This window comes from Anguilla anguilla, chromosome 3 (genome assembly GCF_013347855.1).
Source record: "Anguilla anguilla isolate fAngAng1 chromosome 3, fAngAng1.pri, whole genome shotgun sequence".
Taxonomy (NCBI): domain Eukaryota; kingdom Metazoa; phylum Chordata; class Actinopteri; order Anguilliformes; family Anguillidae; genus Anguilla; species Anguilla anguilla.
In genome coordinates, this window is record NC_049203.1 from 57,235,960 (window position 1) to 57,258,178 (window position 22,219).

General features: G+C 41.4%; 3 protein-coding genes and 1 long non-coding RNA gene across 14 annotated transcripts; 3 read left to right on the forward strand and 1 right to left on the reverse strand.

Annotated features, from left to right (window-relative positions):
• The first annotated feature begins 132 nt into the window (after positions 1–132).
• Positions 133–5,913, forward strand: LOC118223001. Its single transcript, XM_035409037.1, has 7 exons — positions 133–390; positions 702–797; positions 1,247–1,309; positions 2,715–3,281; positions 3,577–3,825; positions 4,555–4,658; positions 5,841–5,913. Exons 3-7 carry the CDS (start codon positions 1,267–1,269, stop codon positions 5,853–5,855), a joined length of 978 nt encoding a protein of 325 aa, XP_035264928.1. The 5' UTR covers positions 133–390; positions 702–797; positions 1,247–1,266; the 3' UTR covers positions 5,856–5,913.
• LOC118223003 lies at positions 4,851–9,221 on the reverse strand. Of its 3 annotated transcripts, none has more exons than XR_004764380.1 (3): positions 9,138–9,221; positions 6,614–8,511; positions 4,851–6,115 (listed from the first exon to the last, which is right to left on the reverse strand). It is a non-coding gene; the product is annotated as an uncharacterized LOC118223003 (long non-coding RNA). The 3 variants fall into 3 exon arrangements; XR_004764379.1 differs by having other exon boundaries at positions 4,851–5,665; positions 6,094–8,511; XR_004764378.1 differs by having other exon boundaries at positions 4,851–8,511.
• Positions 9,222–9,340: 119 nt separating this feature from the next.
• Positions 9,341–17,306, forward strand: LOC118222998. Of its 8 annotated transcripts, none has more exons than XM_035409031.1 (9): positions 9,341–9,413; positions 10,540–10,652; positions 11,288–11,489; positions 12,522–12,624; positions 14,054–14,316; positions 14,691–14,729; positions 15,008–15,430; positions 15,745–16,029; positions 16,323–17,306. In XM_035409031.1, the coding sequence occupies exons 2-9, from the start codon at positions 10,573–10,575 to the stop codon at positions 16,872–16,874; spliced, it is 1,947 nt and encodes a 648-aa protein (XP_035264922.1). In that variant the 5' UTR covers positions 9,341–9,413; positions 10,540–10,572; the 3' UTR covers positions 16,875–17,306. The 8 variants fall into 8 exon arrangements, with proteins under 8 accessions (XP_035264922.1, XP_035264920.1, XP_035264915.1 ...); XM_035409029.1 differs by having other exon boundaries at positions 9,343–9,413; positions 10,537–10,652; XM_035409024.1 differs by having other exon boundaries at positions 9,374–9,755; positions 10,537–10,652.
• Positions 17,307–17,342: 36 nt separating this feature from the next.
• On the forward strand, positions 17,343–21,222 carry LOC118223002 (CD209 antigen-like protein E). Of its 2 annotated transcripts, none has more exons than XM_035409038.1 (6): positions 17,343–17,742; positions 18,623–18,724; positions 19,339–19,476; positions 19,697–19,857; positions 20,135–20,259; positions 20,493–21,222. In XM_035409038.1, exons 1-6 carry the CDS (start codon positions 17,688–17,690, stop codon positions 20,680–20,682), a joined length of 771 nt encoding a protein of 256 aa, XP_035264929.1. In that variant the 5' UTR covers positions 17,343–17,687; the 3' UTR covers positions 20,683–21,222. The 2 variants fall into 2 exon arrangements, with proteins under 2 accessions (XP_035264929.1, XP_035264930.1); XM_035409039.1 differs by having other exon boundaries at positions 20,135–20,221; positions 20,493–20,648.
• Positions 21,223–22,219: the final 997 nt, after the last annotated feature.

Consider the following 22,219-nt stretch of genomic DNA (forward strand, 5'->3'; position numbering starts at 1 on the left):
ATGCATTATTGAATGAAAGATGCTTGCAAATTCGGGTCTGGAAATCTTCAGCCTCTTCGAGGTCAAAGCTCAGAATTTTCATCTTTGGCTGTAGTAGTTTTGCATAATGCAAAAAAAAATGTGTTGTGGATCCATGACTTGTGCATTCATCAGTTATCTTTTGCATTTGCTTTGCATGGGCCTGTGATCCGTCCATCTCGTTCTTTCAATATCCCTACTGATATGGAAATGATTTACAGTACTTAGACCACTGACCTTAACATTTGTCTGTCCCTGATTAAAGTAGAATTATCACTAAAATACATATATATGTATTAAATATATGTATTAAATTAAGGTATGAAGACAGGTCCCAAAGTCTCCAGGATATTGTTCTGCCTTCACAAAATGGTGAGTTCAGAAGTTGATAGGGTTTCCAGGAATTCAGTTAAGTCAAATAATGACCCTATTTCTTAATTCATCATCATCATTAATTCTCTGTATGAAATATACCTGACATTTTTTAACTGCTGTTTAACAAAAAGCAGTGGCAGTCACGCAAAAATGCAATTATGGATCTGATTGACAGCTTGTCCTTTGATCACTTATCATCTCTCTCACTTTGATTTAATTTATTTTCTAGCTTGTTTCCTTGCTTTCTCCTGCCTGTGTGTTCTCATCTTGTGTCCCCGCTTGTTTTTTTTCTGTCCTATGGAAACTAGCTGTGTGTTCTACAGTCATGCAAATATTCACTGCCAGGTCTAATCAAATATAGCTGGATTGGGAAAGTGTGACAGAGAGAGAAGGAAGCAGACCAGGTGAGTATCCTGATTAAGAACAAATATATTTTATGTATTCTGTCAAAATTGATCAATGAGTCTTGATAATGCATGAAAATAATAGCGTTTTGCACAATTGAAATCGGGTACAGGATTCATTAACTAAATTATTGCCAGATAATTCCTGTCACCTTCAACAATGAAAAAACAATCGGTAGAAATGTCTAATATCAACAAGTACATTCATTAAAAAGGAATCCTTTGCTTTATTTTAAATGTGAGATGAAGATGAAAAAACATACTTTTATCTGTTAAAACTGCTACATGCATTCTGATTATTCTCTATCTTTTTTTCCTGATTATGGGCCTTTTGTTTTCCCTAAATTATTAATAAATATATAAAGGGATTTCCTTTGAGTTGCACTATTTTGCCGTATCCTGCCTTTATATCTATCTACACTGTGTGCCTTTCTTTTGCCTACATGCAGCTAAACTAGGCTCCCTGTTCATGAGTTTGGGGATGGGAAAGACAGGAATCCTGTTTCTCATAGGTGAGCACGTGTAATCTGCAATTGTAAACTGTGTGTAAGAACATTTCCAAGTATGTTTTGACATTCATAATTTTTTTTATCTGTATTTGTTCTTGGCTGTGTACTTATACTAATTACATGAACAGGATTGTGCATAAAATTTACAGTCAGCGTTCATCATACACCTGAGATATGCTCAAAAACAAAGGTCAGCACATCATGAATCCCATATTGATTTTTATTAGAAACATTTTTAAGAACAAAAGTAAAAATAATTTAAGAAAAGTTTTGTGAATGAGATGCAACATCAGTAGATGATGGAACTGAAGTTGAATATTTACAGTTAACTACAAATGTATAGCACTTTTACCTTTATTCTGCTACAATCCAAGCTGACCCTGTTTTCATTTATGTGCCCCAGCTGTGAACAGCTTGTTCTATGTTTTTTCTTGGAATATTTTTGTAAAACACTGTAGAAAAGAAAAATTATAGTGGACATTTTAATTCATTGCCACATTGCCTAATGCACTATACTAGAGTCCGGCATATGAAAAGTTGAGAAAGTCATGGAATCCATGGCATCTGCAACTTCCGTGACAATCATGAAATTCCCATCTTTATTAGATTAAGTGATTTTTATCATCACCATGCTATATTATTGGGAGGGGGGGAGGGTTATTTTATTTTGTCCCCTTCCTCCCCACCTTGTCCAAATTGTTCATGCTTATGCAGGATAATGAATTTGAGCATACATCCACATTCAAAAATATATTTGAGAAGTACAGTACTGTGCAAAAGTCTTAGGCACCTGTAAAAAAAATGCTGTACAGCTAAGATGCTTTCAAAAATAATATGATGAAAGGTTATAAATATCGAAAAAATAATATAAAGAGCAGTAAATTGTTAAAAACTAAATAAAATCAATGTTTGGTGTGATCACCTTTTGTCTTTAAAACTACATCAATTCTCTTAGGTACACTGTCCTGTAGTTTTATAAGAAAATTGGGTGGTAAGTTGTTCAAAGCATTTTGGAGAACTTGCCACAGTTCTTCTGCAGATTTTGGCTGTTTCGCTTGCTTCTGGCTCTCCAGGTAATCCCAGAGACCCTTGATCAAGTTTTTATCTGAAAAGTAGTCAATTACTTAAAATATTACTTTATTTAACAAAATACAAAAATGTATCTGTAAAATTTCATTTTTTGGAAAATTCATGTTTGGAAATCTCTTATTTGCTCTTTTCTACTGACACATTAATGCAGAAAACAAGAAATAAACATCTAAGACCAAATATATACTATATATTATATTTAAAAATCTAGGGTGCCTAAGACTTTTGCACAGTAGTGTATACCAAATTTAATAAATGCCACCAGTATGCCCTGGCACCTTCCTCACTGATCTGACATTTTCCCCTTTCCCTTCCACAGTATGTGCCTGCTGCAGTTCAGAGCGGCAGTACTTCGCCCAGCGCAATGCGTCCACCTGGGAGGAGGCTCGGCAGCACTGCCAGCTCTGCTACAAAGAGCTCGTCAGCCTCACTTCCGACAATATCCAGATCCTGGCCCAGAATCTGAACTCAGACTACTGGATCGGCCTGCGCAAATATTTCAACAATTCCATGTTTTGGTCTCAGTGGTCCAACGGTGATCCGATGACCTTCCAGAACTGGTACCCCGGCCAGCCCAAACTCCCAAAACCACAGCCAAAACCTATGCACACTGTCAACCTTGGAGGTTTCTGCAGCAATTTCAATATCACAGAGCACAGTTATTTGCAGGATGATGTATGTGTAATCGAGGTTGAAGAATTCTGTATGAACACCACCAGTGTCAAAACAGAGTACATCCCTTCTGAGAGTATGCTCCTAAGTCGCACAAATTTTACTGAGGAAGAAGAAATGGAGGTCCCTGAGAACCCTTGTGTGTCCCTGCTGAGTTCTGGCTTGTGGTTTGAGAAGAAATGCACTGACGTCTTACCATATATCTGTTATGAAGGTAATGTGAGCATTTTCAAACCATGCAGAGCAGACACTGTTGGAATATGGCCACGCTGCTGACCATGACACTTTTTTGATGAAAAGGTTGTTTACTGAAAAAGCTACTCACTCATTCTGTGACTGTGAGCAATATATGCCTAATACTAAGCTGACTCACTTGTACAAAGGTGTCATTGTGCTGCTCCTCTCCCTCCTTTCGCCTCCACCGCCATTCACTGTGCCCGTGTCCTCCCCCTCCCACCCCCCAAACCCCTCATCAACCTCCTCTTCTTGTATTGTCTCTCCATCTGCAGACCGTTTCTATGGCAAAGTGGCAATTTCCAATGTGACCCTGAGTAGCATGACAGTGAGCTGGATGGCTGGGCCTGGAAACATTGCCTTATATAGGGTAGAGGTGAGAGGAGACATTCACTTGACGGAGAACACAACTGACCTCATCATGAATTTCTATAATCTCACATCAGGCACAAAGTACAGAGTCCAGGTATTCCCTGTGAAGTGTGAGAGAGACCTCAACCCACAGAATGTGACATTCTATACCAGTGAGTCTGTGCGCCTTGGCACTGAGGAACTAGACAGCATCATCATTATCCAAATATGTGTATCATCCCAGACTTATTACAATTTAATGCATAACTTTTTTGAGACAGATGGTGATATACAGGAACTCACTTTATAACAGTTTAGAACCCCATTCAGAGTTCTCTCACGAACAGGTTTTAAATATCCATTTCATGTACAGTTTTGACAAATTCATCATGAGTTGGACCCCTCAATTAATTTTTTTAAAACTATTTTTTTTTAAATCTAATATTCTAAGTTTCCATGTTTTGAAGTGCAAAATTAGTTTTACATAGTTATTGAACGTATTGACATAACACCACAATTTCACACAGAATTAAATTCTTTTTTGGAACTAATTATAATTTCACAAAACCATGTTTTATATTTTGAACATTTAAGTTGTAGCCAGGGGTCGCTTCAGTTCAGATGATCAGTTTTTCTGTACTTCCCTCTATTTCTGAATTGATATTCACTCCCTCTCAGTGACATTCCACCCAGTAAAGTTCAAGACTGGCATTACTTCCTCAGTAAACCAAATTAAAGTTACAGATTAGATAAGTGATTTAATGGCATAGTTCTTTAATTTCTCTCTGGCCCCCAGATCATGGGATGCAGCTAGCCTTTGAAAACGAGGCACTGTTTCTACCCAAGGAGAGAATTTCTGTTTCTGACTTTATGTAATTTAAGCATTTCTGTTTCTCTTTCAGAGCCTGGAAGTGTCAGACATCTTGGTGTCATTAATGTTACAATGGACTCTGCCTTCCTCTCGTGGGTCCAGCCAATTGGAAATCATTCATTCTACAAAGTGAAGGTGAATGGTCACTCTAGCCTCGCCACACTCAATGTAACAAATGAATATATCCAGATTGAGAATCTCAGGCCGGGACAGAACTATACTTTTATTGTCAACGCTGAAGTGGAGGACCTGTCACGTACAGGAGACACAGACTCAACCTCAGCCTACACCTGTAAGTCATGTCCAACATTAGTCGCACACCAAAAATACTTTCCTTTTTACATTTATTGTCTCATTATTACAGTTACATTGTATCTTTTATTTAGGGTAACCTGCAGTGCAGTTTAAATGTGGTATTTTCCTTGGTCCATAAAAAGCAGTTGAATTGTTGTGCTTAATCTACCTTTTTCTAAAATGTGAAATTCTACAGACTGTATAATTAAAATAAATGTAATCATTTATCATACAATTAAATGAATGTGAATAGTAGCTATAGATTTTTACAACATAAGTTGGATAACTAAACATGAAATCAAAATCCTAATTACATCCTTATTATTATTAAGCAATATTTACGTCTTTCCACACCAAATTATAAATGAAAAACATCTATGATATACATCTCCAAATTTATTGACTGATTACATTCATTGGCTTGTCTTTGATCTTGGCGGTTTCCACTATCCATTGTGCAGTTATACTTAAAAGCCAAATCCGGTCAACATTAGTACAGTATGATGTTGCATGCAAGTGTGTTCCCTGACATAATGTCATTATTCTCTTTCCTTTATTCCAGTACCAGATAAGGTAAGGGAATTGACTGCCAATGAGGTCACTATGGATACCATCATGTTAACATGGATGCCGCCAGAGGGAAGCAGCTGTTGCTACAGAGTACATGTCCGACAGGGGAAGACAAGGAAAATTCTTTTGAATCAAACCTTGGTTGGCACCAATCTTACAGTGGAAAATCTCACTGCGGGCACAGAGTTTCAGCTGAGCGTGGCAGCACGAGCAGGGGCGAGGCCAAATGACTCAGTGGAGGGAGAGGCTTTTACAATCATGTATTATTCCAGTGAGTTCTGATTTAAACACAAGTACAAACAGACAGAGACTGATCAATAGGATTCAAAGACTGACTGAAAGACAATGACGCAAGTACACAGATTAGTCATTCACAGATGTGCAGTGATGTAATGGCCACTGGAATTTCACATTTGATTTCTCTCCCCCTCTCTTTCTGTCTCTCCACTGCAGAACCATCCCCTGTGAAAAATCTGATTTTGAACAGTTCCAATGACTGTATCATGGCTAGGTGGGATCCCCCAGATGGAAACTTTGACTTCTATCGACTCAAGCTCGAACAAGGAAATTTCATTGAGGCCACCACCAATGAAACATTTCACACATTTCAAAACCTGAATTCAGCTGTTAATTATACTGTAACCATCTACACAGAGTTGATGCAGAAATCCCGGCAGAGTGATGGTGTATCCAAATGGATATTTACCTGTGAGTTCCAGCTGTGGGCTCTTTTAACACGCACGCACGCATGCACGCACACACACACACACACACACAAACACAAAATACATTTATTTATCTTTACAGGTATGTCCTTCCTTATAGTCAATGTAGGAATTTATTTGGGAAGTCTAATGTATTTGTATAGGAATCACTCTCTCATCAACTTCACTCAGAAAAAACAAAAGCAGATTTTCATGGTTAAGCATGGGGGGCCATGGTTGACGAGGGATTAATTATTCATCTCTGGCCATAATTAATAATGCAATAATTTCACTGTATAAGCGAAAATTGTATGGATAACTAGGTCCTAATAGGTCTTATATTACACAGGTTTTGTATTGAGAAATTTATTTTTGCACATCACTATTAAAAGGTATTTCAGTTAAATGAATATCAATGAATTAATACATCTCCCAAACAACAAAGACGTAGTAATGTTGGAATAATTTCAAAAAGCAACCACTAAAAATAATAAAATAACTTTATGCATTTAACTCACACACCTGTCTTCTGTAGCCCTGCGTATGAGATAGGCTCCCATTGAATTATATACCCATTCCTTCCCATTTAGTTCTTTCATTTAACTCCACCAGCATTTTCCTTGCTTCGCCATCATTTGCGAGGTCTGACATGTGAAACGTTGCCCTCCTCAGTGCCAATCAAGCCAGAAAACCTTCAGGTTGTCAATAGCACCATGCAGAGCATCAGCCTGGAGTGGGATGTCCCAGAGAAGCTGCAAGGCAGTCCAGTAACCTACAGAGTGGAGTTCACCGCTGCCTTCTGGAATCACATTGGAAGGATGGAAGTACAGAAAAACAATGTGATGCTCACAGGGTTGAAATCAGGAACCAGTTATAAATTTGATGTAAAAACCTTGGCAGGCAACCTTTCCAGTGAATCTATCTCTACTTCTGCTCTCACAGGTATGTGTGTCTTGGTATAGTCACTCATGCAAAGAATATACGTAACGTATATCTTCCCATCTGGGTATGCTGTCCAATTAATTGAGGCATGTTACTGCTTTGCAGACACACTCGTTCTGGCTGACTCATATTTTATAGTTTTATATACTTTGAAGTTCACAGAATAAATTATTACTGGCCCAAAGGTGTCAACCATGGACAACAAGCCTCATGAGCACATGTCCATTACATCTATCCAAAACATGAAGTCCTGTAATATTGATGTTGCCCATAAAGAGATTAATCAAACTCAAATGATGTACATGGTTCTTTATTCTTCAAACTTTCCTGCCTTTTTTCCACTAGAGCCCGAGAAAACAACTTTAGTCCTGATGATTCAATGCTCCTCTGAAACACCACTGTTCTGTGAGGAGCCTAATACCGCTGACAAAATCTTTGAAGAGGTGAGTATGCCATCCTTCTTTCACTTAGATGACACATTTTGTCCAAAGTCAGTAGAGTGTTAAAATATTTGTACTGATAGATTTCTCTACTGGGGAACCAATTTACATGGCCTACTGTCACCATAGAGCTGTGGCAGTACTCTGCATGTATTAACTGGTTTTCCCCAGTCTTAAAATGTTCCCAGTTTTTAAAGCTTGCTAGCTAGTTACACATACAATAAGTGAAACATATCTGCAATATAAATGTGGGCTACTCTAAAAATGTTTCCAAATACAAAATAAGTTTTAATTGAGTATATTTTAGCATGTGTAGCTAATTAGTAGTTTATTTGATAAATTAAATTGGGAGGTATTTTGCAAAAGCATATATTGGTGTATTTATGCCTGTTTGTTTAAAGTTCCTACTTTGCACCACTTTCCTGTGACTATCTAGGCGTTTCATTGGTACAGAAGAGAAACAGATAGAAAGAGTTCAAGGGAAGTAGAGTGTAGATGTTTTCCGTGCAGATAGTATATAGCATAAGCAAAATTAATACAGAGAATCTGCCTTATTCTCATCATTGTTCAACAAAAGGTTTGCACTAAACCAAAATTTTATACATTTCTAATGACATTTTGTCTCCATTGTACAGCTGAATAAAATTGTGAAGGGGAAACTGGAGGACCAAGTGTACTGGAGACTAGAATGGAAAAAAAAGTGAAGACCCACTCCTTCACGCACATACTACCACAAGAAGGCACACGCTCGCCCTCTACTGGACACCAATGAGTTTTAACCTGCTGAGACTCCGCGATCCTCCTTTTTTTCACAGATTAAAATAATGTGACCATAAACATACAGCAAAGTGGGATCATAATCTGGGGCATAATGGAGCCGCTCTGGAAAGCAGTTGTGATTTGATCTTTTTTATCTATGTATTTTCAGCTTGCTGTTTCTTGTATTTTTTTCTTGTAATATGATTTACAAAAATAAATATTAATGGTACATGTAAGGTTTTAGCATGCTTACCTTTTTAAATGCAATGAAAATGGATTCTGGAAAACAATAAACACTTCAAAATCTTAAATGAATCAATAGCTTCTCATTCAATTGTAATTAATCTAAACAAATCACTATATGAAAAAAATAACAACACTAGCCCCTGGCTAGTAAAGCAGTGACTAAATAAGCAACAGTTGCATAAGCGTTTCTGGGACCAATGTGAGAACATGTGACATACTAAACCGTTTGTACTTCAATAATACAAGTAGTACTTCAATAATAACACTTATGGCAATATTGTTGAACAGTTACACTTGAAAATGTTCCGCATTGATCTATAACATCAGACGTTGTCACTGATTCTTTGGTAAGATCTAAGCCTATATACATTTGCTACTGTAGCTATACAGGCACTAGGCTGAAGAAGTGGCCAGACATGCCAGACATGGCAGTTGCAATTAACCCTGTTAAGACCGGGTGATGCCATAAAGAACTGAGTGGGGTACTTGTACGCTGCAACTTCGTGGGCTGATTAAGAGGTCAGGACCCTAACCATTGCAGATTTGAAAAGAAATGGCTTGGAAACTAACACGTACATGTGCTCATCATAATAGGCTACTGTTTTCTATGGAGAATTTACATAATATAGAAGAATAAGAACATTTCAAATCATTCGCACCTTTCCGAACGCACTGCCACAATTTTCCCTATTTCGTTTTTCTTCGTTAAAAGAAAAGAGCAACTTAAAATGTGTTGTTACGCGTTCAGGCAATCATTTGATCAAATCCCCACAAGACTGTATTGTTAAATAATGAGTCTTTGCTTCGCCCCAAAACAACCGCAACAAGAAGGTGACGTCAAATTATCGGATTTACAGCCAATCCGCCATCTTTTGCCGGTGAAGAAACTGTGCATACACACTCGAGTCAATAGCTAACGCTAGCTAGCTGCACATGTAAGTTGAATTTTGTCCATGGCATCATCTAAATGTCAAATATACCATTAAAATGCGTTAATAAACTACGATAATAATATTTATTCTAAGGAGAAACTGACTTGCACTTAGAAAACGTAACATATTGCAGTTTCCACTTAAAGAAATCCCCCAGCGTTCCGTTTTATCTAACAACGTAGATGAAGCAAGCGTTTGCTAACGTTAGCTACGCTTCAGTGGAACTTCAATTGCGAAGTACGTAGCTAACTAACGTTAGTCATTTGGATATTTGTGCAGTCGCTAGACTGTAACAAAGTTATCTAGCTAGCGAACAAGGCCAAGTTACAGATGCTGTATTATTTGGTAACTATATTGCGATCTAGCCCGTTTGCCAAACAAATTAAGCTCGTATAGACCTAAGGTTAGCTCGCGGGTTTTCAAAGAAGCACTGTCCCGTGTCTAAATGTTCACTAGACTAGCTAAATCACAATTGAATTGAAACGTCAGATGGTTGGCTAAACAGTTGCAATAAGTATTTTACTAGCTAGTGTACCATGTTAGTCTAAACTGAATTATATGATCTCACGTCGTAGCTTTGTAGTTTCTCTAGCTTGCTGATACAAGCACCGTTAAACGTCAACACTGCTAGCAACATTTCAACGTTAGCTATAACAAGCTCACGCGCTAACATTGAGCGAGACTACCCGATCATAATCATAGCTGCAACCAAAATAAAAACAGTTGTCACCCTGTTTGCTGACTAACACTGGCTACCTATCATCCATTTTCTAAAGGCACCACGTTGATCACGGGGTTAGATAACGTTAACTAGCTAACATTATATTATTTAATTTCTGGACACCATTTTAAGTGGGTGCGTGATCAAAGCACAAGTAGTGTAACTGGTTTTCGGTAATAAGATATTTAGTTGGAAGTTCTGTGTCTAGAGCTGGGTATCATTTCTGAATAAAGTTACTCGTTGAATAAATAGCGAAAAACATGCAGGGACCGTTTTATTGCAAATAGTTGCGTCATTAACCATATACGACAGTGCCTCCAGAATTTCTGTTATCTAACCTGTATTCTGTGAGAGACGCGTAGTTCAAAACGACCGAGGAAAGTCGAATGCCTCTTTCGTCCTCAGCAGTGCTCAGAGGAACCCCTACAGCAGGAGGAAAACATGCCCTCCAGCTGTGTGGCCATCAACTGTTCTGTGGAGAGGAGCCCTGAGACTTTGAAACAGGGCATCACATTCCACAGGTACCGATCACCTATATACTCTTCGGAATCAGAGTCCCTGGGTGCTCAGCTACCCGGCTTCCTCACGTGCAAGCTTGTAGCTCTTGCGATGAAATCACTAGTTGCCGAAAATGTCTTTAAGTCCCGAAATTAAATATAATGAAATACCTGTATTTCGACATTGTCTTTAACAAACTTTTGTCAGTGTTAATGCTTCAGTCCAGAAGTATACCATGGCAGTTATATATTCAGTTATATTTGGCGTCTGTTGTCTTAACGTGCCATACACAATGGGTATAAAAAAATGATGTATATATTTTGTGAGGAAATGCATTAGTACATAATCATATCTGTTATTTTTCCTGAGATATTTAAAACTGAAAAAAAAAATTTTTTTGTCTATGTGTGCTTAGTTTGTCATTTTTTCATTTATTGTATTTAAATTATGTCTATATTATATGAAAAACCACATCTCTTTGAAGGGAGTCAAAGTCATGTTGGTGGCTAAAATTAAAATTGGTTTGTAGAACTCACAGACCTGGGTAAAACGCAGAGGATGCTGTTTAGTCTAATATGAACAGAACAACAGCGTCTATGCCATTTTAATACAGACTGCGTTTAGTACATGAAACTGATTGGCTCTTTTGATTATGCAGGTTTCCCAAGGACCCTGTGCGCAGGCTGCAATGGTGCTCAGCGCTGCGCAGACAGAGCAGTGACCACCAGCTGTGGGTGCCCACCAAAAACAGTGTGCTCTGCAGCTTACACTTCACCTCTGACATGTTTGACCGTACAGGCCAAACTGTGCGCCTCCGTGACTGTGCCATACCCACAGTCTTTGATTTCCGCAAGAGGAAGGTACCTACAATGTCTTCATCATCATCATCATCATCATCATCATCATCATCACCATTATTCTTCTTCTTCTTCTCCTCCTCCTCCTCCTCCTCCTCCTCCTCCTCCTCCTCCTCCTCCTTCTTCTTCTTCTTCTTCTTCTTCTTCTTCTTCTTCTTCTTCTTCTTCTTCTTCTTCTTCTTCTTCTTCTTCTTCTTCTTCTTCTTCTTCTTCTTCTTCTTCTTCTTCTTCTCCTTCTCCTCCTCCTCCTCCTCCTCCTCCTCCTCCTCCTCCTCCTCCTCCTCCTCCTTCTTCTTCTTCTTCTTCTTCTTCTTCTTCTTCTTCTTCTTCTTCTTCTTCTTCTTCTTCTTCTTCTTCTTCTTCTTCTTCTTCTTCTTCTTCTTCTTCTTCTTCTTCTTCTTCTTCTTCTTCTTCTTCTTCTTCTTCTTCTTCTTCTTCTTCTTCTTCTTCTCAGTAGCAAAGCTATTAGAATGGAGCTTTTCATTCCAATATTGTACTGCTGTGGGTTCTCATTGTATACCGTAGTAGTAGTAGAATTGCCTCAATTGTAATGCGTGATGTATTTGGTACTCTGGGCAAAGAAACCGGCTTTATATATATATATGAATCCCACGAAGTGTGAGGGAAATGTATTCCTCGGTTTTGATTTGGAGTAACAGAATTTTTCTATTATAGCTCTCACATGAGGTCAGTTGATTTAAGCATCTGCAGGTGGGTTATACGTGCTTAGAAGTGGGTACATATCACATGTCACTCATCATTATAGGCCAGGGTGTTTGGGAATGTTGTAATGCAGAGCAATATGGCTATTTGATTTTGAGTCTCTCTGTCAGACAGGGTTGGAGTTTGTTTAAAATTGCAGTTGCAAGAATAATAATAGTAATAATATAAATAATAATAATAGGAAGAAGACGACACAGAAGAATAGAACTAGCAAATACAATGGAGTGTCTTGCACCTGTGGTACTTGGTTCCCGAACTATATTTATCCTAGATCTGATGACCACTTTTGTGCTTGCATGCTGTTTCCACCAGAGGGAAGGAAGGGAGGGAGAGGAGAACGTGGAGAAGGATCTGGAGCGGCCAAAGAGGGGGAGGAGGGGAAAGCGGGAGGACCAGATGGCAGGACGGAGTGCAGGTGGGGTTTTGTGCTCCCCACTTTTTGGGTTTTCCTTCCCCATATGTCAAGACCCCAGTCTAGGTTAGGGACGCTACATAAAAGGTATAGACAGGAATTTCCTCTCCCATCCCCAGCACTGACAGGACCAAAAACATTTATTTCAAGGACTCTACATTTTTATTTAATACACAGAAAAGGGAAGCTGTTCAGGTATTCAGGAGGGGGCAAGGCCAACAAAACACAACTACCCATTGAGGGAGGAATAAATAACCCAACAAACCAAAAGAGCAAAATAACAACAAATATCTGACCTAACTCCCTCACTAACCAAACACAGAAAACAAAGCATTAAAAAGAAATGGCACCCTACTCCCTACTACAACTTCCTTACTGAAAGATATGGTCTGAGTCATCTGCAGTATTTATATACTTACAACCTTGTAAAGCAAAGAAGAAGAGAAGAACACTTCCAACTAGTAAGCCACAAAGCCGGCACTCTAACTTTCAACACCTTAAACTAAAACAAGCCTTGTTCGCCTCGGCTCAACTCAAAGCAACAGTGTCTGGTGTCTGGCGGGAGGAAAAAGGAGACAGGGACCATTTTGAGATCACCGGCCTTTTATTCACGTTCCCCAGCTCGGTCCACCTATTCCGACAGGTGGCTCATCAGAGGGGTTCCTGAACTAACCCACCTGATGTAATTAGAGGGGGAGAGACAGAAGCAAGTCCGTCCGAAAGAACACACAGGCACACACACAGAAATAACGACCACAGAAATATCAACACTTTGTATAATAATAAATAATGTAAACAATAATTAGCACAATTGTATCCAAGGACATTGCCTTTGGAAAACTACCACAGGCAGGAATAAATTTATCATGGATTGTTAATACATGTATTGTTTTATATTGTCATGTAATAAAATTTTAACATACAATATTTCCAGCAGTAGAGCTGCAGATGTAAGAGCATGATAAATGCACCTCATTCAATTGTTGAGCACTGCCCCTTATCTTTGTGTTCCTTAATTCTGTTTCTGTCTCTTTATGCTCTTGTCCCCTGTAGGAATTTTTTCAATGTTTGTATAAAATGTAGTCTGTTTCCTTTCTATCATCACTGTTCAGGTTCAGGTTAATGCATTTCAGGGTTGTATTTTGGTTTGGTCATTCACACTTTCACTGTATTCAGACTCATGGCCTTGGCACATCAATGAAAATATTAAATGGTTTCCACTGTTACTGCAGGGCTGGCACAGTAGTGATCCTCTCCTTTCTCTCTTCCCCTCCCATTCTATTCTCCTTCACAACTTGCTTTCTTCTGCTGCTATTCTTCTCATCTCCCTCTCCCTCTTCTTGTTTCTCCATTTATTCTCCCCCGCGTCTCCCGATCCACTCTTATGTTCCGCTCCTCTCGTTCACCCTGTGTGGTTTGGGTCGGGCTGCAGACTCGCCAGCCGGTCTGGGGGACCTGGCCCTGGCTGCGGAGCTAATGGAGGTGGTGAGTGACACGGTGCAGCAGGTGCAGCTGGGGATGTGGAGCCGCCGGGGCTTCCTGAATGACCATGGCTGCCTGACCATCCCCACCGACCCGGCCCGCCTCTGTGCTATGGTGCGCGGACTGGCCAAGGACCAGCACCGCCAGGAGCAGGCGCTCCTCAGCGTGCAGAAGGCTGTGGAGGCGAAGGAGAAGCTACTCCAGAAGAGGAAGGTGAGGACTTTTTTTTTTACTATTGCAGTACTGTGTATTGGTAGCTAGGGAATAGAACTGGGCCCTTAGTGCCTAGCATGCTCTACTCTGTCCTTCCTTGCCTGGGCACTCTCCCTGATTGTACCCTTTAGCCTTTCTTGTGTGGTCCCACTTTCTGTGTCAACTTACAAGTCCAGCCTGTCTCTGTGTAAGCATGCCTTGTCAATGCAAAAGCTAGACATGTTGTGTTGCTTTGTGTCCTTTAACTGCCAGTTTGTATCCTTTGGCTAGCCAGCCAGTTTTGCCTGTGACATACATTTTACATTTACATTTTAGGCATTTGGCAGATACTCTTATCCAGAGCGACTAACACAGAGTACATTCTTCACACACAGTCCCATTTATATGGATGGATATATACTGGAGCAATTCAGGTTAAGTACCCTGCTCACACGTTCAACGGGAGTGCCTCATCTTCGATCCTGAGCTACAACCACCAAGTTTCCAGTTCCCAAACCAGGATGTTGCACTGCCACATATTATTTTACATGCAAAGTATGTTGTTTGTGTTTTTGTAAGACTGAGAACAGTACAGTTTGCTTTGTGTTTTTGTGTATGCTCCTGTAGGCGTATGTTTTTTTGTGTTGCACTGTGATGTCTGATTCTATTTAGCGGCAGTGTGGCGGTAACCTGTGTGTGTCTGTCTGTACAGAAGCAGTGGGAGTGGGAGATGCACACCCTGACCGCGGTTCGGGACTCGAGGATCCGGGCCCTGGAGGACCAGCTGGCGCAGCAGCGCACGGAGGCCGCCGGCCTGCAGGAGGAGCTGCGGCAGGCCAAGCAGCAGGCGCAGGCCAGCGCGGAGGCCATGCTGTCGCTGGACACGCAGGTCCGGGAGCAGGCCCGGCCGCCGCCGAGGCCCACCACGCTCAGCGCTCAGACCCTGGCGCGCGGCTCCCCCAAGTGGCTGCGCTTCTACACTGGCTTCCACTCCTATGCCCACTTCAAGGCCTTCCTCAGCTTCCTGCAGGGAGGGGACGGGGTGGGGCTGGGCTGGGACATGGAGATGGAAGTCCGGACCGAGGAGCAGGATGTTCTGAAAGATGAAGAGAGTCTGCCTGATCCATTGTCTCTGGTAATACAGTGGGATTTGTCATAATATTTACATTGCATAGAGAGATTTTGCAATTATAAAATGTATTATTCAGATTAAAGATACTGGTCTTCTAGCTCATATCCTCAACCCCAAGTGGTAATCATGTGTCACCAGGTGTAAGCAACAAGTTTTGTGTTGGTTCAACCACTAGGGTGCACTCTAACCATGTTCTGCAGTCACAGAGAGGAACTAGATTAGCCATGCAAATAGTTTGTCCCACAGCTCCATGCTATGCACTTCCTGATACATGATGACTAGTTTTTTAACCATGTTTCCTTCCGTGACCCTCTCAGGACTCCACCCCGGTTGCTCAGGTGGACCCCACCCTCTTCCCAGCTGATGGGGACAGCGAGGGAGAGACTGCTGAGTCAGTCCGTTGGAGGATCATGGGATACTGCCGTGGGGGCGGGGGTGCGCCGACCTTGCTGAGTTCGGAGGACCAGCTGCTGCTGGTGCTGACGCGGCTGCGACTGGGCCTGCTGCTCCAGGACCTGGCCTTCCGCTTCCGCGTGGCCGAGTCCACCGTGTCGCGCATCTGGGTGCACTGGATGGAGGTGCTGCAGAGGAGGCTCCAGCAGGTGTGTATAGAGCATGGGGCCACACATCAGGCAGAATGAAGCCAGTGGAGAAAACACACTGTTTTAACTCCTGTTCACTTGCTCTGGGTCCCGAAGGTTACTGTGCCAATCCGATTCACAGTTACCTGCTTCAGCTCATCGGCTTCTTAACTGAACTGGTTAAACTAGCTCATTAGCTAACAAGTTAAAGTCTATTGGTGTTTCTGAGTGCCCATAATTGAATTCTGCATTTTATTGTTTCCAGAACTTGTGCCGAGCCTGACGGGGTTTGTTTCTGTTGCGCTCTGTCCCAGATCCCGGTGAAGTGCAGCCAGCGCTACATCAGCTACTTCCAGCCCAAGCACGCCCTGGCGCTGGGGTCCGGGCGCGAGGTGACGGTGCTGGAGTGCGCAGACCTGCTGTTCGACGCGTCCTCCCGGGACCGGCAGCGCGCGGCGGGGCGGTTGGGCGAGGCTCCAGGGGCGCTGCAGTCCTCGCAGCCCTACCGCTTCCTGTCCCACCACCGCGGCTGCGCCCTGGCATCGCCCGAGGGCTTCCTGGGCTTCGCCAGCTCCGTGCGCCTGGAGGAGTGGGAGGACTGGGCGGCCAATCCCGGCAGCCCTGAACCCGCCCCCCTCAGCCTGCCCTCCCACCTGGTCGGGAACAAGAGTGGGTGCGCCCCGCCCCCGCCGGTGGGTGTGCCTTCCCGAGAGGTCCTTAGTGTGCGTAGCCTGACTGACAAGGTACTGACATTCCGCTACCTGAGGGCGGTGCACCCGCACAGCTCCGCCCCCCAGCTGGATCGGGCCTGGGAGGTGTGCTGCTACCTGGCCTGCCTCCTGCACCAGCCCATGGGCCTTCGCTAGGAGCAGACTGGGCAGGCCCAGGCGAACCGCCCTTTCAGGAACCAACCCCCGGTGAGGCCACTAAACTCTGCCAACGCTCCAAACTGGTACCTGCTTTATACAGAGCTAATGTATTTATGGGGAGACATAGCTCAGGAGATAAGAGTGGTTGTCTGGCAGTCAGAGGGTTGCCGGTTCGATCCCCCGCCCTGGGAGTGTCAAAGTGTCCCTGAGCAAGACACCTAACCCCTAATTGCTCCCAACGAGCTGATTGGCACCTTGCATGGCAGCCTTTCGCCGTTGGTGTGTGTGAGTGTGTGTGTGAATGGGTGAATGGGAGGCATTTGTAAAGCCTTTGGATATATAAATATATAGATAAAAGCGCTATGTGAATGCAGTCCATTTATCATTTACCATTTTGTACATAAAAAAGAATTTTTTCTGTACATGAATGTCGTTTTTGGTTTTTAAAAGCCAAAAGTCTGATTTCCCCAGTTTAAAAGAAAATACATTTGAATGAAATTAAACTGTGTTGAGGGTGTGTTTTTTTCCCCATAGCCTGTGACCATTTTTTCCCCATAGCCTGTGACCATTTTGATTTGTTCATGTTAGTTCGAAGTGTAAGAAAGAGCCAAAGATAAACCTAATGACACGTCATATGTGTTATATATTTGTGCTTTAGAGAAGTCTTGTCCTCAGTTTTGTGTAACTGAGAGGAAGTGGTGCAGTGGGTAGAGTACATTAAAGAAACAGAACGACTTTGTTAGAAAATTTTGTTGAAAAGAGAGTTAAAAAAATCTTGTGCTTAAAGAAGCACTGAGACAGAAGAGGAAAATGGAACCTCTGTCAGCCTGTTTGGAGAACAATGATGGAATCCATGTCCAAGCAGGTACGTTTCCACCATTTCATTGCACTGCTGCATGTGTTCCTGGTCAGTAGGCAGCAGGCTACATGCCCACCAGTTGGGTGCCTCCCAGTCATTATAAAGGTATGCCTGTCAATGACTGCAGGAAGCCTAGAAAAATGACAGATAACTTATCTATTGCGTAGCACAGAGATTAAAGCCTCACCTTAAAAAATGTTATCAAAAGCCCATGAGAGATTACATTTTTAAAATGAGAAATACATGCTACTTCATGTCATTGGTCCACCATAGTGATGATGAATAGGTTGGTGAAGCTTTGGAGGACACTTTATTTCAACATAAAATTTTGTTTGAAGTGCCATTACCTGGGGGTAGGGGTACACCTGACACGTGGGGAATTCGGTTTTTGATAAAACTGCATATTCTTGTTTGGGCAAATGTATATAAAATATTTTTTAGAAGAAAATTGTTGCAAGTATTTTAGGGCTGGCTTGGGCTAGTTTTATTGTGGATGTCCCAAACTTTAAATTGGTGATAATGTACAGTAATGTTTGGATAACTAGGCTTGTAACGCAAGGGTTAGGGGTTCTGGTGTTGCTGGTATGCTGCAGTTGTACCCTGTAACAGCATACATGCTCAGAATTGCTTCAGTAAAATATTTGGCTGTATAGATGGATTATATGTATAACTGTAATCAGTTAGGTGCTTTTAATTAGTGCCTGATAAAATGTTATAAAATGTGTGCAGAAAAAGGTGAGCTAATGTTGGTCGATATGAGTATACTACGAGTTTAATTGCTATTTTATTTGGCATGATTTCATGTCCTCTCATCACATGCTTGTGAATAGTCATGTAAATGCCAGTGAATAATCATGTCATTATCATTTACCCTCACTGTGTGCAGGCAGAGATGACACTCACCGATTCAGGCTGTTGAGGCGAGTGGCCATTTTGTTGTTATGTTTGGTTCTGGCAGAAGGGCTGCTGCTGGCCTTGGCCGTCTCATGTAAGTTATAGTATTTTCTGCTTTTTAAGCTTGCAACCATAGCATGAATGAATGAATGAATGAATTTTATTATTATGTCATGCATCACACCGATGCCCAGCCCACATGGGCTTATATGACACCAACATTTTGCATATTACAGCTGTTTTTTGTTCCCACACTTGTTAATACTCCACTACTGCAGCCACCATCATTATCATTTACATGTCCTGTTCTTATGTGCCCTTGTGACACCTGGACAAAGGTTAAGGTAAAAATGCACACAGTATGTTTTTGTACGGCAGGTTGCGGACAAAGATTCATTCTTCGTTTAATGCTCCCCAAAATGATTTATTTGCATGTTTTTACACACTGTATCTTTTTTATATCTTCTCTTTTAACCATTGCACGCATGGTCTTCAGGAAAGACTTTTATATCAGCACTGATGCCCTGAGAACATCTGTACACATTTAAGGATGTTCGTGATTGTTGTTTCTGTTTACCATGATTCAGAAAGGAAATGAAAGGTGTCCTCAGTTCTCTTTTGTTGGTCAGCTGGCATTGACACAGTAAATACGGGTTACTGGGCCTCCGACTGAGGGCTGGTCCTAATCTGGGGTCTGTGTGTCCTCAGCAATGTTTCCTGTGGCCGCACCTGAGCTGGAGCAGACTGCAGGGGATGATGGGAAGGCCACTGAGGCGATGGAACTGATGTCTCAGTGCCAGGCAGACCTCCGCACCATGTCTCTCCTGCTCCTCAACATCAGCCAAGGTGATTGAGCCCTGCTTGTGCTGCTCAATCGTCTACTTCAGGTTTCCCTCTCTTGGAATAATCCTGTATAAACTGTATAATGATACTGGATTGTATATACTCAAAATGGATATTGATTGATTGATTAAGGTACATTCATTGCTGAATGCAAGGTACATTAAATGGTGAATGTGGTTGTTCCATCAGGACCTAATATACCCCCACCTTTCATCCTCTACAGATGCCAGGTGCCAGCTGTGCCCAGAAAAGTGGCTGTGGTCCTGGGGCAGCTGCTACTTTTTCTCTGTGGGACTGGAAGATGACCGCAAATGGGATGAGAGCATGGAGTTCTGTGAGGAATACAACGCCAGCCTAGCTGTCATCGGGGACCACAGAGAAATGGTGTGGAACGGCAGGCCAAAGTGTACAAGACAAGGCTATCAGGAGTAGCTTGACAGCTACTTTTGGGTTTGTGGGTTTGATGGTGGTGGACAGGTAGAAGAAAGGCTAGTAAATTCTGCAGTTGAGTAGGATGGATAAGAGTGGTTCAGGAGAAGATTATTTCTTTAGAACACAGGTGGGATTTGATATGCCTATCTATGAAGGCAGATAAAATTTGATTATAAGTGATTATTTTCATGGAGCCGTGCTGTAATGAAGAGGTTTTTTCTTCCTGCAGGAATTCATCCAGGGAAAAATGAGGGTGTACCAACAGATGGAGTTCCTTTGGGTGGGGTTGACAGACAGCCTGAAGGAAGGACATTGGGTGTGGCAAAATGGAAATCCCCATCAGAAACAATCCCTGTATGTCTGTTCTTTAAAACCTTTCAATATTTTACTAAAAAGTCTTTTTAAAAATATATGAACTGCCGATTATCCAAAGAATGTCGTAGCACACTGTGGTACAGCACTGAACAGCACCAAAGATGTATAGTGGAGAGCCAGCCGGATCAGGGTGCTTCATTCTGGTACAGCAATAGTAAAAAAAACAAAAACAAAAAAACGTTTTTTCATTGTGTTTTATATGCGTGTTACAGATTGGAGGTGCAGTGGAACACTGAGCACAGAGACTGTGCAGATGTCCGGGAAGATGGGAGTCTGTTTGCTGTCAGCTGTGATGCGTATGGAGCCTGGGTGTGCGAGAAGCCAGCGGAATGGGGCCCCTCAGGGCCTCTCCTGTCCTCTTCTTGGCCCTTTGGTGCCTGGGGAAGCTCAAGGCAGCTTTAAGGCTTTTTAAAGACTGATTGATCTGTTTGCCCTGTCTTGAAAATGAAGCTGAAATTAATTAGCACTAATTAACAAATGAATTTACACTGGACTTATTGAACTGAGGCTGGAAAAGAGCATTGGTGCATTGATGCAGATAAATGTGCTTGCATTTTTATTTTATTGCACTAAAAATATGCATCTTCTGTTTTCATGTTGCAGTGGCCCTCTGTCACGTTTACTGTAACTGTAACTGTTATATCTGTCATGTACATGTAGAGCACAGTCACTGTTCAAGCCATACCATACCATCACTCTCACAGCATGTTAAATGTTACATTTCTGTATATCCTATCAGCAAGGTTCTGGTTTAAAGTAGAGAAGCATCATCACTGCAAAGAGATGAGGATTTGAATTTTCTACTTTTCCTTCTCTACAAGTTTCTGTAGACTGAACAGGAAGTTTAAAATACAAAGTAAGAGAAAAACCATTCTAAGATCTGCAAGAAATTATTATAAACTATTGTTTTATTATTACAATAAAGACATTAAATGCACAAAATTATCCTTTCAAGAATACTGTCTTTGACACTGTAATAATGATTACACTGGGATAGATCACACGGTTTGTTTGAAAGGACTTTATTAATGCATTAGCATGGAAGTGTTAAAAATACAGACCATAAAAAGTGTTTTAAATCATAAATATTTTCAGTTCAAATTTTCTTCACCTTTGCTACATTTGGTGGGGATACCTGAGATTGCAGTGGTTTAATTTTAGCTCTACCTGAGCAGATACTTTTCCCATAGGAAGTTTAAGGGAATTTCAGGGAAGTGCTTTTACTTGCGTGCAAAACAGCCATCAAGATAATATTGGTAAAACCTACATGGGAAACCTTTTTTAGAAAATGAAATTATTCACAAGAAGAGATGGAAGCAGTTATTGGATATGGTAGAAAGTGGCCAGAAGCCTCAAGCAGTGACTTGACCTTAGATGTGTCCTCAGTTCATGCCATACAGGACACGCCTGATTTGAGATCACACATTTTGTGCACAGCAGCAGATTGTGAGCAGCACATGTTCTATATTTGTCAAATGCGCTGTCAAGTGTGAATGTGAAGAAAAATACTAGGGGGAAATAAGCTGGACTAAAATATTTTTAAAATATTTCAGGCTTTCAAAGTTTCTTTGCCCTCAGTGTATTGCATGAGATAAAAGCGGCACTAAAGTCCCAAACAATTGTGTTTTGTCAGTCACAAGATAAATTCTGACACAAGAACAGTAAAGGTCAGTAATTAGCCACTATGATTTTAATATAGTATAGCATAATTGTTAAGCATATAAAATACATAGTAGAATAAATACATGTAAATATTTTTGAAAGTATAGCTTCTATGATTGTGTTCACAAGCAAATCGGACACAGATCAGAAGAAAATGTAACAAGTTTAGAAAATATACAAATGTACACACCTACACTGCAGTTGTATGTCAGTGACTTAACTGATTGTCCAAACACATTTGTTTTTCTCTCTCTGTCTCTTATATTAATATATACCA